The 15,760-nt window shown below is 40.0% G+C and overlaps 1 protein-coding gene across 2 annotated transcripts; it reads left to right on the top strand.

Moving 5' to 3' along the window:
- The first annotated feature begins 260 nt into the window (after window positions 1-260).
- plppr2b (phospholipid phosphatase related 2b) lies at window positions 261-9,460 on the top strand. 2 transcript variants are annotated; one of them, XM_017480994.3, is made up of 8 exons: window positions 261-622; window positions 1,597-1,706; window positions 3,715-3,903; window positions 4,206-4,326; window positions 4,438-4,688; window positions 6,598-6,774; window positions 6,929-7,087; window positions 9,059-9,460. In XM_017480994.3, the coding sequence occupies exons 2-8, from the start codon at window positions 1,629-1,631 to the stop codon at window positions 9,089-9,091; spliced, it is 1,008 nt and encodes a 335-aa protein (XP_017336483.1). In that variant the 5' UTR covers window positions 261-622; window positions 1,597-1,628; the 3' UTR covers window positions 9,092-9,460. The 2 variants fall into 2 exon arrangements, with proteins under 2 accessions (XP_017336483.1, XP_017336481.1); XM_017480992.3 differs by having other exon boundaries at window positions 263-622; window positions 6,929-7,071.
- Window positions 9,461-15,760: the final 6,300 nt, after the last annotated feature.

Raw genomic sequence — 15,760 nt, 5'->3', positions numbered from 1 at the left:
CACTTAACACTGTCAAATACCCACCATCAAACCATCAGGTTGGAGCAGAGTTACACACCAATCATCTCTGAAACACACTTCACACACTCCACTTCACAGCCACACACACAAACACACACATTTTACTTTGGGATTTTATGGTGTTAAGTGTGTGTCAGTGGTTCCAGCGTTTCCATGGGAACAGGAAATCCTCTCATTTTGTGTGAGTGTGTGTGTGTGTGTTTGTGTGTGTGTGTGTGTGTGTGTGTGCAACATTTTTGACGATGTTGTGCAGAAACATGCAGTGGTTTGATTGCACTCCTCTGCTCTTGTATCTTTTTTTAACTCTTTCATTTGTGTGTTCACTTGTTTGAATATGTCTATATTTATCATATACTACACACACACACACACACATACATACACACACACACACACACACACTTGCACTCACAGTCTCCCTAATTGAGGGCAGGCATTTCAGTGCTGCTGTCGATCGTGTGTGTGTGTGTGTGTGTGTGTGTGTTTGTGTAGTGCTCAGCTGGGCAGAGATAATCTGAGAGAGAGAGAGAGAGAGAGAGAGAGAGAACTGTGTGGTGTGTTTTAGTGGATATGCAGCTCGACTCTCATCAGCGATACTGAGGTAAGAACTCACTCCTCTGTTTCTCTGCTAAACTGGTTCTGTCAGGAACAACAGTGTATGTGTATGTGTGTGTGCGTATGTGTGTCTATGTGTGTGTGTGTGTGTGTGTGTGTGTGTGTGTGTGTGTGTGTGCGTGTGTGAGAATGCAACGTTACAGCTGTGAGAGCATTCATAATGGATTCTATGCTCTGAGTAAGAGGTGATCTGAGTGTGTGTGTGTGTGAGAGAGAGAGAGAGAGAGAGAGAGAGAGAGAGAGAAAAGACATGCAGGAATGTGTGTGTGTGTGTGTGTGTGTGTGTGTGTGTGTGTGTGTGTGTGTGTGTGTGTGTGTGTGTGTACGCGCTTTCTGACCCACTTACTGTGTAGCATATTGCAGTGCTGCAATGTAACTCTGTGTGATTCCTAATGTTTTGGTGTTTTAAATGGGAATTTTAAGCCTCGTAAACCTACGGAAATTATTCCTGTGTGCGTGTTACAATCTGAAGATAGTCCCCTAGGTAGGCAGGATGTTTAGGCAGCATTAGCACCCTCCTGAGATCAAGTCTGTTCCATTCAGGACCATAATAAATTATTCTTTCCCAGCACACAAATCTGTCATTCACGCTTTGTCCTCATTTCCATTGCTGAGAGAATGATTCTAGGACTGAGTACTGGCACTAAATTTGGTTCTCCTTCTTGCAGGGTACAAAGAGACCCAAACAGGCTCATGTGGGTGGAGCTAAAACTAGAGCACACAATTGATTGGTTGGTTGTAATTATCATAGAATTGTCACAAGTTACTTGTGTGTGAAACCTGTGACCACCGTTAACACTTAGGTCACATTCCAAATCACTCTCTAGTGTACTTTATAGTGTGTCATAATAGTGTCATATAGTAGTGTGCTATTTGGAATTGCACATTAAAGGAAAGCTCATGATGCATGTGTGTGTGTGTGTGTGTGTGTGTGTGTGGTGTATGTGTGTGTGTGAGCAGTGTGTGAGTGATCTTTGTCAAAAATAAGAAGGATGGACAGAAGGGTGACTGGAGGAAGAGGAGGGCTGAAGAAGAGCACACACATCGTCCCCTGCTTCTTGTTTGTGGAGGTGAGTCTAATCTGACAGATCTCTCTCTCTCTCTCTCTCTCTCTCTCTCTCTCTCTCTCTCTCTCTCGCTCTCTCTTTCTCTCTCTCCCTCTCCATTAAGTGCACTATTTAAACTCCCCTCTGCTACACTGCGTTCAGTGTTTGATCTTCTCTGATGATGAAATTGCCTCTGAGACTGTGAGACTGTGAACTTGGCTGTATTCCAATCTCACATCTTCATATTTGAGCCCAAGATAGGGGAGAGAGCACACTACTGAGGCCCTGCTCCCGCAGTTCGCTTACTTGTTTTGGTGCCTAATATCAGCAATAAGCACTAAAAAAATATCAGCCCTAAAGGCTGTTGGGGCTCGGTCAGGTCTCTGCACTTTTTTTATTCACTTTTTAAAAGAATGACATGATACTTCTTATCCATTTATAGTTACATTTAATGTTATAGAATGTTTTGTGTTCCTGTTGTCACTTACATTATAGTAGTTATAAACAGCTATTCCCTCACAAGCCTTTCTTTATTCGCTCTCTTAATCTTAATAAGCATTACTATAAACCTGTTCTACTGTCAGAGCTGCTGTTCTAGAGAATTAATCAACACCTTCTGACCAATCACAATCCAGAATTCAGCAGTAGAGTGGTGTAAAATGGGTTTATTTGAAATAAAGAATGGTCTATTAAAGATATAAAGTTTCTCACTGTGTCTATATTTGAGATTACAAACAGTTTCAGCATGAATAGATTAAAGACTGAGCTGCAGTACTGCAAAGGGCAGAACTACTGCACTCACAGACTGTACACTCATCTTATTATCATATTCCTCACTTCATTAAAATTACACTCAGCTTTAGTCAGATTATTACATAATTTTTTAATTAGGCTTTGAACTATAACTGTGTGTGTGTGTGTGTATTTGTGTGTGTGTGTGTTTACATAATGGTCTGCACTTATATAGCGCTTTTTTAACTTTAGCGGTTACAAAGCGTGTACACTGTGTCTCATTCACCCATTCACACACACACTCACACAAGCAATGGTAGCAGAGCTGCCACGCAAGGCGCTAACTTGCCATCGGGAGCAACTTGGGGTTCAGTGTCTTACCCAAGGACACTTCAATATGTGGAGTCATGTGGGCCGGGAATCGAACCGCCAACCCTACGATTAGTGGACAACCCGCTCTAGCACCTGAACCACAGCCGAATAGCATGATTCATGTCACACTTTGAAAAAAGTTCAATCTAGAACCTGAAAGTGTTCTTAAGCTTGTATATTAGTGGGAACCATTAAAGGTTCAACAACAATGAGTTTCAGGAAAGGTTCCAAGGAGAACCTCTTTAGAAAGATAGAACCAACCAACCCCAAAGAACCCCCTGAGGAACCTGTCCACCCATCCATCTGCCTATCCATCCATCTGTCCATCCATCCACCTGTCTATCCATCCATCTACCTATCCATCTATCTGTCCGTTTATGCAATTGTCTTTCCATCTAAACCACCTGAATTGAAACCCATGAATTAGTTCATCTCTATTTTTTCTGCTTCCCTCATTTCCCTCTTTCTCTCAAAAAGTGTTTGACTTTCATTTCGACTTTGTTACCATCTGCACTGTGTGTGTGTGTGTGTGTGTGTGTGTGTGTGTGTGTGTGTGTGTGTGTGTGTGTGTGTGTAAAACTATGCTAAACAGAAAAGCAGGTCACAAGAAATAACATCAGGTAGAGGTCAGCTCTCGGTGTGTCTCTCTCTCTCTCTCTCTCTCTCTCTCTCTCTCTCTCTCTCTCTCTCTCTCTCTCTTTCTCTCCTTCTCTCTCTCTCTCTCTCTCTCTCTCTCTCTCTCTCTCTCTCTCTCTCTCTGTTCATCAGACACACTTCTCTGTTGCACTTTAACAGCCATGTCTTCCTCACTCTCTCTGTCTCTCTGTTTTACCCCCATCACTCTGATTCTGTGTGTGTTTGTGTGTGTGTGTGTGTGTGTGTGTGTGTGTGTGTGTGTGTGTGTGTGTGTGTGATGTGGTATGTGCAGTTGGTCATCATGTCAGCCGTGGTGTTGTTGGCGTATTATTTTGAGTACACTGACACATTCCCCGTCCATCTGCGAGGCTTCTTCTGCTTTGACCGGACATTCTCTCGCCCATACCTCGGTCCCGAGGAGTCCAGTCGAGCTCCACCCGCACTCGTCTACTCACTCGTCACTGCCATTCCCACCATCACGGTGAGACCAACTTGATATATTTTTCATTGGTGTGCAAACAAAAAATAAAATCATTCTAACATTTTATTAGCATTTAAATAAGGAGTATTTTAGATTAGTCTGAAACCAGCAGTGGATCTGGAATGTGTTACCTGTGTGTTTTTTCTGTTTGCTAGTTAATGGACTAGCTAAGACTTAGCATAAGAGAATAGCTTGCTAAATAAATTCTCACACTGAGCTACATCCTAGTTCTAGTATTTAGGACAGAGCCCATATTGAATTTATGCATGTTTAACATGTTCCCCGTGTTTTTCCTCCTGCAGATCCTGATCGGTGAGTTGGCAGCGTTTTTCTCGAAGCCTGAGTCTCCTCAGGAGAAAACCATTGTCACTGCAGACTGTTGTTATTTCAGCCCCATGCTGCGCCGCATCGTCCGATTCCTGGGTAAAAACAAACAAACACACTGCATCTACATATTAATGAGATGACATCATCCATCCTTCTGATTGGTGTGTACTCCTTCCCTCCCTTCTTCCCTTTCATCCATCCATTCAGGCATTTATTCCTTTGGCCTCTTTGTCACCACCATCTTCGCCAACGCGGGTCAGGTGGTGACAGGAAGTCAAACACCTCATTTCCTGTCTGTGTGTCGTCCGAACTACACGGCGCTGGGCTGCCGGTCTCCTCTGCAGTACATCAGTGAGAAGAGGGCGTGTCGTGGGAATCCCTCCATCATCAACTCCGCCCGCAAGTCCTTCCCTTCTAAAGACACTGCACTGAGCACCTACTGTGCCGTGTACACTGCTGTGAGACATTACCCACAATGCACCACTACGTTTACTGTAAAAATACACACCAACACACCTTATTACCAGGTTGTGTGTGTGTGTGTGTGTGTGTGTGTGTGTGTGTGTGTGTGTGTGTGTGTGTGTGTGTATGCCAAAATCTTCCTACAAGGTCACATACTGATGTAGTATTCACTTTAAGTACCACTGTCATACATTAATTATTCCTTAGAACCTTCTTGCTGATCCTTGGAGCGCTGGCAGTTATCCAAGGTTTGTAGAACCACAGTTACTTCAGTAACTTGAGTTCTAGTTTACAGCATCTACCCACTAAAGCAGTGGCCACCAACCCTGTTCCTTGAGATCTACCTTCCTGCAGGTTTCATCTCCAACCAAAATCTAACACACCTGTTTTAGCTGATCAAGAACTTCTTAAGGCAATGATTAGATGGTCAGGTGGGCACCATTATAGTTGGAGCTAAAGTTTTCAGGAAGGTAGATCTCCAGGAACAGGGTTGGTGACAACTGCAATAGAGTATGCCAAAAATGTTAGAAGGATATCACCTTGAAACTGCCCTGAAAGGGATGCAGAGTTAAGTACTCACACCACTGGGAGGAGCAATCCTAGGGAACCATGGTGAATGGATATCGGTGTCTTGCTCTCCATGCTGAGCTGAGATGGCTGCCACATACACTTTTACGGTAGATGGGGATTAGTCTGGAATCTCTGGAGAAAGGCCAAAATCCCAGAAAATGCACCAGGACCAGCAGATAACAATGTACTTTAATGATGCATTATCAAGTTTTCAATTCCATCCAAGGGGCCAGACTCATAGATATAGGTGACCAGGTGCCCTGCAGAGGACGAAAGACGAATAACATGTGGTGAGTCCAGAGCATTCTGGCCCAGTGAGCTGTCTGACTCCTCCAGGAAGAACCACAACATGTGCTTCACCAAACCATTCCCAGATATGGGCTACCAGCTCTAGGTGCACACTCCTCTACCCTTGACATATACGCTGTTTTGACAGTACCCTCACTGCACCTTTGCACAGCCTCAGCTGATGAACTGCTAGTCAGTATGGCCAGTCAAGGGTGGACTCACCTGAGGAGATTCTGCACAAGGTGGACAGAAAAACTTCCTGTCATCCCAATTGTTAATATAGCTGTTTAGGTTTAGTTGCTTGGGCCAGATTCAACTTGTGTAAACATTAGCATCACTGTTCTAAATGCTTCTTAATGTGAAGTGAAGAAAAAGGACGTAGAGCAAGTGAATCACCAGCACTGAGGTAAAACCCCAATTCCAAAAAAGTTGGGACACTGTGTAAAATGTAAATAAATGTAAATAAAAATCTCATGAATCAGTCTCATGAACCCATATGTAACACTTACTTTTCCAGCTTTTTATTGCCCCTGTCCGAACTTTTTTGATATGTGTTGCGGCCATCAAATTCAAAATTACTTAAAATGATACATTTCCTCAGTTTACACATTTGATATGTTTTCTGTGTTCTATTGTAGATAACATATGGGTTCGTGCGATTTGCAAATCATTGCATTCTGATTTTATTTACATTTATTTACATTTTACACAACATCCCAACTTTTTTGGAATTGGGGTTTTAATTTAAAAAAAATTCAGCATTCATCTCAAGTCCTGAGACATACAGGACCGGTTGAGTTACTAGCTAAATGTATGGTAGTAATGCTAAAGAGGGAAAACCGACTTGAGGCCCAGTAAGGCCCATAATATAAGAAAAGCACAAACATCATCAGATTGCTTCACATCATGAACATGTACAGATGTGAGAAGAGAGTGGTTCCTATGGTGGTAATTAAAGAGAATACTGTGTCACTGTGTGTCACTTGTTGAAATATTACACAAGATGGTATTCAGGTGTTTCACTCTGTGTGTAAATTATTTCCACAGATGTACATCACCTTGGCGTGTAAGACTAAAGGTACACGTTTAGCCACACCCACTCTGAGCCTTGCTGTCATCTCATTAGCTGTCATGGTGGGCGTGGTCAGAGTGGCAGAGTACAGGAACCACTGGTCTGATATTCTGGCAGGTTTTGTCACAGGGGGTGCTATTGCAATGTTTCTGGTGAGGAAACAACTCGGCTGCTTTCACTGTAGTGTTTTAATTATTACCTATAGATCAGCACATTGTTAGAAATGTTGATAAGCCGTGTTTCTGCTTTTCTCTCTCTCTCTCTCTCTCTCTCTCTCTCTCTCTCTCTCTCTCTCTCTCTCTGCAGGTGACATGTGTGATTAATAATTTCCAACAGAAGTTGCCCCCTGCATCTCTACCTGTCCTACCCCCTCCACCTCCACCTCCACCTCCACCTCCATCTGAATTGCCCCCCATCACCATGCCCAGTGTAGAGAGTCCACTCGAAAAGTTAAGTGACCTTCAGGTAAGGGGGTGTAGTGTGGGTGGGGGTGAGTGTAGTGTAGGGGTGAGTGTAGTGTAGGGGTGAGTGTAGTGTGTGTGTGTGTGTGTGTTGGGTGTGTGTGTGTGGGGGGGGGGTGAGTGTAGTGCCAATCGATGAGGGTGAGGGTGAGTGTTTTGCTGAGTGACAACTGTTGGTGGGATCAAGTATTGTGTGAGTGGGATGAGTGTAGTGTTGGCAGGGCTGAGTATAGTGGGGGTGGGGTTAAGTGTTGTGTGAGTGGGGTTGAGTGTTGTGTGAGTGGGCTGAGTGCATTGTAGGTGGGGCTGAGTGAAGTGTGGGTGGGGCTTAGTTAAGTGTGGGCATAACTAAGTGCAGTATGGGTGGGGCTGAGTGTAGTGTGGCTGGTGCTGAGTGTGGTGTGGGAGGTGCTGAGTGTGGTGTGGGAGGTGCTGTGTGTAGTGTGGGAGGGGCTGAGTGTAGTGTGGGTAGAGGTGAGTGTAGTGTGTGAGGGACTGAGTGTAGCACCCCCAGTGAATGTAGTGCTATTGTAATTTAAAGTGTACCTATTATGGTTTTGAAACATGCCTAATTTTGTTTTAGAGATCTCATACATGCATCCAAGGTCAAAACACACTTTCACTTTCTCATAATTTACATTGCAGCATTACCTTTATTCCTAGTGTCACAAATGACTCGTTCAAAGATCTGTTCACTCTAAACTCCTCCTTTCAGAGAGCCTACTCTGCTCTGATTGGTCAGATGGCCCAGTCTGTTGTGATTGGCCTACTGCTTACAGCGCGTTTCAGAAAGGAAACCCCCTCTACCATAACTAAGTTTACCATATCCGTAATAATGTTGGTTTTACCTTACCAATTTCAGCGCGACTCCGATAATGACGCATCGAAAGATAAACCTGAACCATCATCACAAGCACAACGAGAACAGGATGTTTCTCAGTGTAAAATTGATGTGTAGTTTGGCAATAACGTGAGTTAGCTGGTCAGCAGAGGCTAAGAGCTAACAGGCTAACAGCTGTGCACTGACTGTACACATATACAACACAAAACTATGCATTTGGAACACTCGGTAGAAAATAAATAATTAATCGTTGACTTCATAACCCCGCTGACTTCAGCTAGATTTGAGAAGCAGTCATCAGTGAAATGATGGGAACACAAACGAAGGTCAGAGTTGAACTGCTGTGGTATCTTTTTCAAATGAATTCTAACAACTGACACTTTACATCCTCATCCTTTGGGAGTCCATGCAAAGTGGTTTTGCTTTTGTAGTGCAGAAAACAACGTCTTCTAGACATGAACCTAACTCTTTCAGGACACAACCTCAACTGTAATGTTTGAGGGCAGGTCAAAATACAGAGCCAGTGAAGACCAGTGTTACCAATCTAGTACAGGAAGTAAGTCTGGAGTTACTGACACCTTGTTGCAGCTGTTCAGAATCGGTTCTTTCTATTGGTAGTCAATAACTCCATTTGTCGTGCACTTTTGATTTTTGAAACTTTGCAGACTTTTTACATTCACAAACAGCTATATAACACACTACATGAAAGGTAATATCTGAAAAAACATTATAGGTGTTCTTTAATGGAAATGTAAAAGGCATGAAATGTGATAAATCACACTAACAGACAGACACACTAACACCCCACCCCGCCCTCTTCTGCCATGTCCATTTTGAAGTGACATGATCATTGAAGTCAGCCGACATTTTAGCTGTTTCCTGTCATCTTGCTGAACTTATTTTTCTTCCCTCTGTTTGATATTTCAACCTGTAAGATAAATGATTTAAACATGCTATAACATCTCTTTCTCTCTCACTCTGTATCTTTCTCTGTCTCTCTCTCACTGTCTCTCTCTCTCTTTCTCTCTCACTCTGTATCTCTCTCTGTCTCTCTCTCTCTCTCGCTCTGCCTGTCTCACTCCGTGTCTCTCTCTGTCTCTCTGCCTGTCTTACTCTCTGTGTCTCTCTCTGTAGGTTTCAGGCGCTTCGTTCTCAGGTGTCACATGATGATCAGCGTTATTTACTCTCCGCCCCTCCTGATGTTCTCGTCCAATCCCGTCGTCCCCTTACCAGCGCAGTGTAAACCTCCACCCACGTATTACTCTACCTGTACATAGCCCTGCCCAACCCCGCCTCCTCATATCATATTCATGCATATCACTAGTGATTACGACAGGATGCCCCTCTAACACGTCCCTTTAAAATCAGACAGTCAAAAGTGCACTTTATCTCACTGAGTCTCACAGAGTGGACACACTAGTGCACTAAAAGTGATTTAGTGAGTTAGTAATTTAGTGCAGTGGTTTTCAAAGTGGGGGCCGCCAGGGGGCGCCCAGGGGGCCTCAACAATTTGGTGTGAAAAATTAAATGCATGATTTGTTTCAAATAAATAAATAAATATATATATATATATATATATATATATATATATATATATATATATATATATAATATACATATATATAATTCCTAATGTAATATAATGTAAAGATGTAAGATGTAATTATTAATAATAAAAAAGGCAGATATATATTCAGAAGTCTGTATTTTTAATGTGTTTTAAAGACATCTTGCAAAAGGGGGGCCTCGGTCAAATGATAATGCCATTTGAGGGGCCTTGCCCTGGAAAGGTTTGGGAACCCCTGATTTAGTGCACTACAGAGTACAAGATTTGAGATGAGCTCCTCAATCAGAAATCATAGTGTTAGAATTAGAAATAAGTATCTTCTTTACACTTATGAGCTGCTTCACTCCTTAATATGGTGACAAAGTGGACTCAACCCAGGGGAAGTGGACAAGGGGAACCATTACAAACAGGATTGTAACAGGGCTGAACTGCTGTCAATCCCCATTACATCTATGTAGATATTTTTTAATTAATATAATTTTTCTCCATGTTATATTTAAACCGTTGTTTTTATTCTTTTTCCTGTATATCATGTATATATATGTGTATTTCCGTTACAGTGACCTTTGACCCCTCTAAAAGTGACTCTCTGTTTGTTGCATCATCATAAATTACGCTGTTAAAAGTTTTTATGGATAATTAAAAGCACAACTAATAAATTAACATTATTTTAATTACAGCTAAAATTAATGAAATTAGACTAAAAAAGAGAACACATTTTTAGAAACTGAATAAAATGCATAAAAATATAAATTACATTAAAAAATGTATTAATATAAGAATGATTAATTCATTGCTATTATAGTACATTGAAATAGTATAAAATGTGTAAGAAATAATTTATTTTTTGTAGAGAATAAGTGTTAATCCTAAAAATATTGTTTTTTGTTTGTATTAATTATTTATTTAATCATTAAATAAACCTGGACTAAAAAAATCACTTTATTTCAAATGTCAAGTAGAAGACATACTGCACTTGTCATGATGTGTTATTGATATTAAAACAAAAATTTTAAAAATTCTTGTCATACTAAATAAATCTCAGGCCTATAAATACACTGTGTATATCACAGAATAAAATTTATGTTAAATTAAAAACAAAATAAATTACTACTTAAACTAAAATAAAAAGTAAAGTATATTAAAATGTGAACATGTAAACATGTATATTTTTTTATTTTATTTATTATAAAAGTAAAAATAAAACTGACTTTAAAAACATGAAATAACAAGTAGAATTAAATAAGTAATAAAGTGTACATTACAACTGCACAGCTGGTGTAACATCGCAGTGCTGTTAGAGGCCAAAAAATAAATAAATAAATAAATAGATAGATAGATAGATAAATAAATAAATAAATAAATAAATAGATAATTTGAAATATATATATATATATATATATATATATATATATATATATATATATATATATATATATATATATAAATTATAATAGACTAATGTAAAGAGCAAAATCTGTAAAATGTGAAACTGTAAAATCTGACACTGTTAGAATGAAAACTCACTCCATCCTTATTTAACATTTAACACAGTGATACATGGCTTTGACAAGAATATAACTATATTTATATTCAAACTTAGCAGCAGTTTTATAATTGTGTATTTATGTTGTGTAATGTAGGCTTTCACCTCACTAATTGTTCATTGTATATTTATATATTTTAATATTGTTCATTTTTAATATCCCACTGCGATGTGCCACATGTGGAAATTTTGCATTTCATTATCGTGTTCAGTTTACATGGTGTTAATATTTTTATGTCGATGGTGTATGATGTAGCTACAGTCTATCTTTTTGTAAATAAAATAAATAAATTCTACACAGTGTGGCAATGTTTTGGTGGTTTTATATCAATACTACTACTACTACTATTAATGATAATAGTAATAATGCCCCCTAGTGGCCTCCTCACCCAACAACAGTGCCTGACCAACACAAATCCCCCACAGCCACGCCCGAAAATCTAGTGGAAAGCCTTCCCGGAAGAGTGGAGCTTATTATAACAGCTAAGGGAAAATAAATCTGGAATAATAATAATAATAATAATAATAATAATAATAATAATAATAATAAACAACTTTATTTTAAAAGCAGCTTCTCAAGGGAATGGGATGTTCAACATGTACAGGTGTGATGGTCAGGGGTGCACAAACTTTTGTCGGTGCACGTATATTAGTCATGTTTCTGATGCAATGTGTGAGTAATGACCGTGAAAACATTATTGGAGCTAGTACTCTATTAATTCAGCAGAAACATGACTGAACACAGCTGATATTTCACCACCGAGTTCAGTAACACAGCTCCAAACACAGCCATGCACACGCACCAGACCAAGCCCCCATGCACAGACCACACCCCGTGTACAAGCCATGCCCCTCTCCATAAGGAACTTCATTTCCACAGAAGTGGAAACGAATCTATTGTTTTTGTGTTTTTGTTCCCCAGTTTTTATCTTTCAGACACTGACCTACTGCAGTGCATTGTTCCATTTAAGTGACAGTTTTATCAGTTTTTTAAACATGAACGAGCAATGTTTTTCCAGTAACACACATTAATGTAAATTATTTAGCCAAATTTTTTCCTTATATTTCCCCTCTCTGGTCTGAGTAGTGACCTGATAATGTGGATTAATTGTTAGAGAAAAGGTCAATGATGAGTGTATGAATGTTTATCGATGATTAGACACAGTGTCTATTCTTCCTGTGTCAAATTCTCTGGCTGTAGTTAAAAGTGTTAATATGAATCTAAATAAAACTTAACTCCAAATTCTTATTTATTGTCTTAAATGAATCGTTAATGTTTAAATATTAAAAGGTAACTGTCACCATTTAGTAGTATTTGTCTCTCATCCACAGCTTTATACGTAACCAGATCTTTATTTGCACAAGCAAAATATAATCACCAAAGTGATGATAAACTTATTAAAAACACCAGAAAACAGGAAGCTTTATATGAGGGTTCATTAGCAATGTGCAGATAGATAAAAAGAATTGTTGCACGTGTTCATTAAATGTTTTAGTTTATTTGGTAACCATAGCGATATCATCTCTTCTTAACATTTACAACTTTCACTCATTTGCACTTAACACTTACACTTGCTTTTATAAGTCACTGCTATATTTACAATGGAAATAAAATATTTTTAGTAAAATATCATGTAATTCTTACACACTCAGTGTCCTTCACACTCTCTACATCCTTATAAGTTTGCTAACTAGCTTATAACTAGTCGGCTTGCTAAATGCCCATCTTTATATGTAGCTAGTGTGCTAATTATAGTGGCTAAGGTGATGAGTAACTGTTTTGTTAGATATCTAGAATGATAAATCATGAAAAACAGCTTCATCTGCCATTTTGAAAAAGGAAACTGTGTCAGGACAAGGGGAAAAATGGACTAGGGGTGAAGTGGACAAGGGGAAGTGGATGAGGAAGAAGTGGAAGAGGGGAGAAATGGACGAGGGGAGAAGTGGACAGGAACGTGGACAAGGGGAAGTGGACAGGGGAACGTGGACAAGGGGAAGTGGATGAGGAAGAAGTGGACAAGGAGAAGTGGACAAAGGAAGAAATGGATGAGGGGAAGTGGATGAGGGAGAAGTGGGCAAGGGGAAGTGGACGAGGGGATAGTGGAAAAGGGGGAAATGGATGAGGGGAAGTGGACGAGGGGAGAAGTGGAGGAGGGGGAAAATGGGAAATGGATGAGTGGAAGTGAACGAGGGGAGAAGTGGACGAGGGGAAAAGTGGAAAAGGGGGAGAAGTGGATGGGGGAAGTAGACTATGGGAAGTTGACTAGAGGAGAAGTGAAAATGTTGAATACAGGATTGGAATGCAGTCCTGTTCTCCCCTCTCTCTCTTTCTCTCTCTGTCTGACTCAGGTGTGTGATCATGTGTTGACACGCCTTTGACATTTAATCTCTCTTTCATCGCGGAGACTGAAAAAGCCGACACCTCCAGAGACGCTGAATCTCTCCTCCTCCTCCTTATGCACTCGTTCTTTTCTCTGTGGGATTTTACCCTATAAGGAAACGTACAGGAGAGCTGTCTTTTATTTCCTAATTCCTCCAACAAACACAGCTCACTAGTAAATAAATTTGATGACCTTTGACTTGGTGAGGTGACAGTGCAGCGTAGGCGACTGTGTCAGATCCCAGTGATTGACATAATAATACATGTTTAAATATAAGTGTACAGCTCTGTAAATATTCTCCTTATGTACTAGATCATTTGATAAACAAATGCTGCAGCAACGCCTCTCACATTATTTAATGTTATTTTATTTTGTTTTATTTTATAGTGAGCTAGTTATCTGTATTCGAAGCAGCAGTATGTAATGTTTAGTGATAAAACACTGATGACTTCATTCTGTCTGCTGAAACTACTTTTACTTCATGAGTTTCCTTTTAAGGTAAAGAGGTGGATCTGTTACTGCAGGGGGTGGGACTAATTCCGGGCCAGAAGAAAGTGCAATTAAGAAACTAATGACATCTATGGCACTTTACATGGCAATATTTTGAATAATTGTTACAATTACAATCTTACAACATAATAAACTGCCCCATTAGGATCTTATTTATGGGCGATTAGGCAAGTAGTGATTTAATTTTTAGCTAATTGACTCCAATGACAGTGTTGTAACACTAGCTCGCTTTAGTGAACATTTATTCTAGAAGAAAGAGTAAATCCTTTCAGGAGTGAATCAAATCTGGAAATGATACAGGAAAATGATTCAGAAGGTGATCCTTTCTGGATCCTTTCAGGAGTCTGTAATGGATATCCTGACATGGGCTCGGGAATACATTGATAAACCTTTGTCAGTGAACACCATTCGCCGCTGCATCCACAGATGCAAGTTAAGGCTTTACTATGCAAAGCAGAAGCCATACATCAACACTGTCCAGAAGCATCGCCGACTCTTCTGGGCTTGGTCTCATCTGAGATGGACAGTAGCACAGTGGATTCGTGTTTGTGGTCCGACGAGTCAACATTTCAAATAGTTTTTGGACAAAACAGCTGTTGTGTTCTCCAGGCCAAAGAGGAAAAGGACCATCCAAGCTGTTATCAGAGTCAGGTCCAAAAGCCAGCCTCTGTCATGGTATAGGGGTGTGTCAGTGCCCATGGCATGGGTAACTTGCACATCTGTGAGGGCACCATTAATGCAGAAAGATATGTACACATTTTGGAGCAGCATATGCTGCCATCCAGAGCAGGACAACACCAAACCACATTCTGCCCGGATTACAAGCGCATGGCTGCGTAAGCAGAGAGTGTGGGTGTTAGCATGGCCTGCCTGCAGACCTGCCCTGTCTCCGATTGAGAATATGTGGTGCATTATGAAGTGCAAAATAAGGCAATGAAGGCCCCGTACAATTGCTGAAGAAATGCATAATGGATGAATGGGGGAATATTCCACTTGCTAAACTTGACCACCTGGTGTCTTCAGCACCCAAACTCTCAATAAGTGTTATTAACAGAAACGGTGAGGTTACACAGTGGTAAACAGTTAACTGTCCCAACTTTTTTGGAGTGTGTTGCAGTCGTCAGATTTTAAATGAGTGTATATTTTCAAAAATAATTAAATTCACAAAGTAAACCATTGAATAATGTGTCTAAAAAAAACCACTGTCCAACAATGTTGGAGCCAATTCACTTAAAAGTCTGCTGTGTGTAAAATAAAATCCGCTACACATCAGTGTGGAAATTCACTGCAGGACTACAAGTACAGACATATCACTGCATTCCTCACACACATACGCGCACACACGCACACTCTCTCTCTCTCTTCACTTTCTCTGAGCTGATAGTGATCAGTAATTGCAAAATCCCATAAAGGCAGATTTGAGTAACTATGTAAATCAGACAGCTTTATATATAATAGTTTAGATAAACTCTACACATGCACACAGACACGCACATACACACACATACTCACGTGACTGAACAGATAAATAAACAAAAACTCTGTAAAATGTTAAAGTCTGTATTTATTGTGTATTATTTTTTATGTATTTTATGTATACGTTCACAGCACTAACATTCAGTTTTGCAAAAAAAATTTTTTTTTTTAAAGTTTGGATAAATCACATGTATAAAACGTCTTCTACTAAACTGCAGTCACAAAAATATCAAAACCCGGCAACAAATATATATTTTATTTGCTGTTTTTGTCCACCACATTAAGTAAAACTTCGAGCACCTTTCATATAGGCTTTAAGCCCCGCCCACTTCATAATCACCTCACAAAGCTCGTTT

The sequence above is a fragment of the Ictalurus punctatus genome, chromosome 12 (genome assembly GCF_001660625.3).
Source record: "Ictalurus punctatus breed USDA103 chromosome 12, Coco_2.0, whole genome shotgun sequence".
NCBI classification, from domain to species: Eukaryota; Metazoa; Chordata; class Actinopteri; order Siluriformes; family Ictaluridae; genus Ictalurus; species Ictalurus punctatus.
Note: the sequence above shows the minus strand (reverse complement) of the source record. Positions and strands in the feature narration are given on the sequence as shown.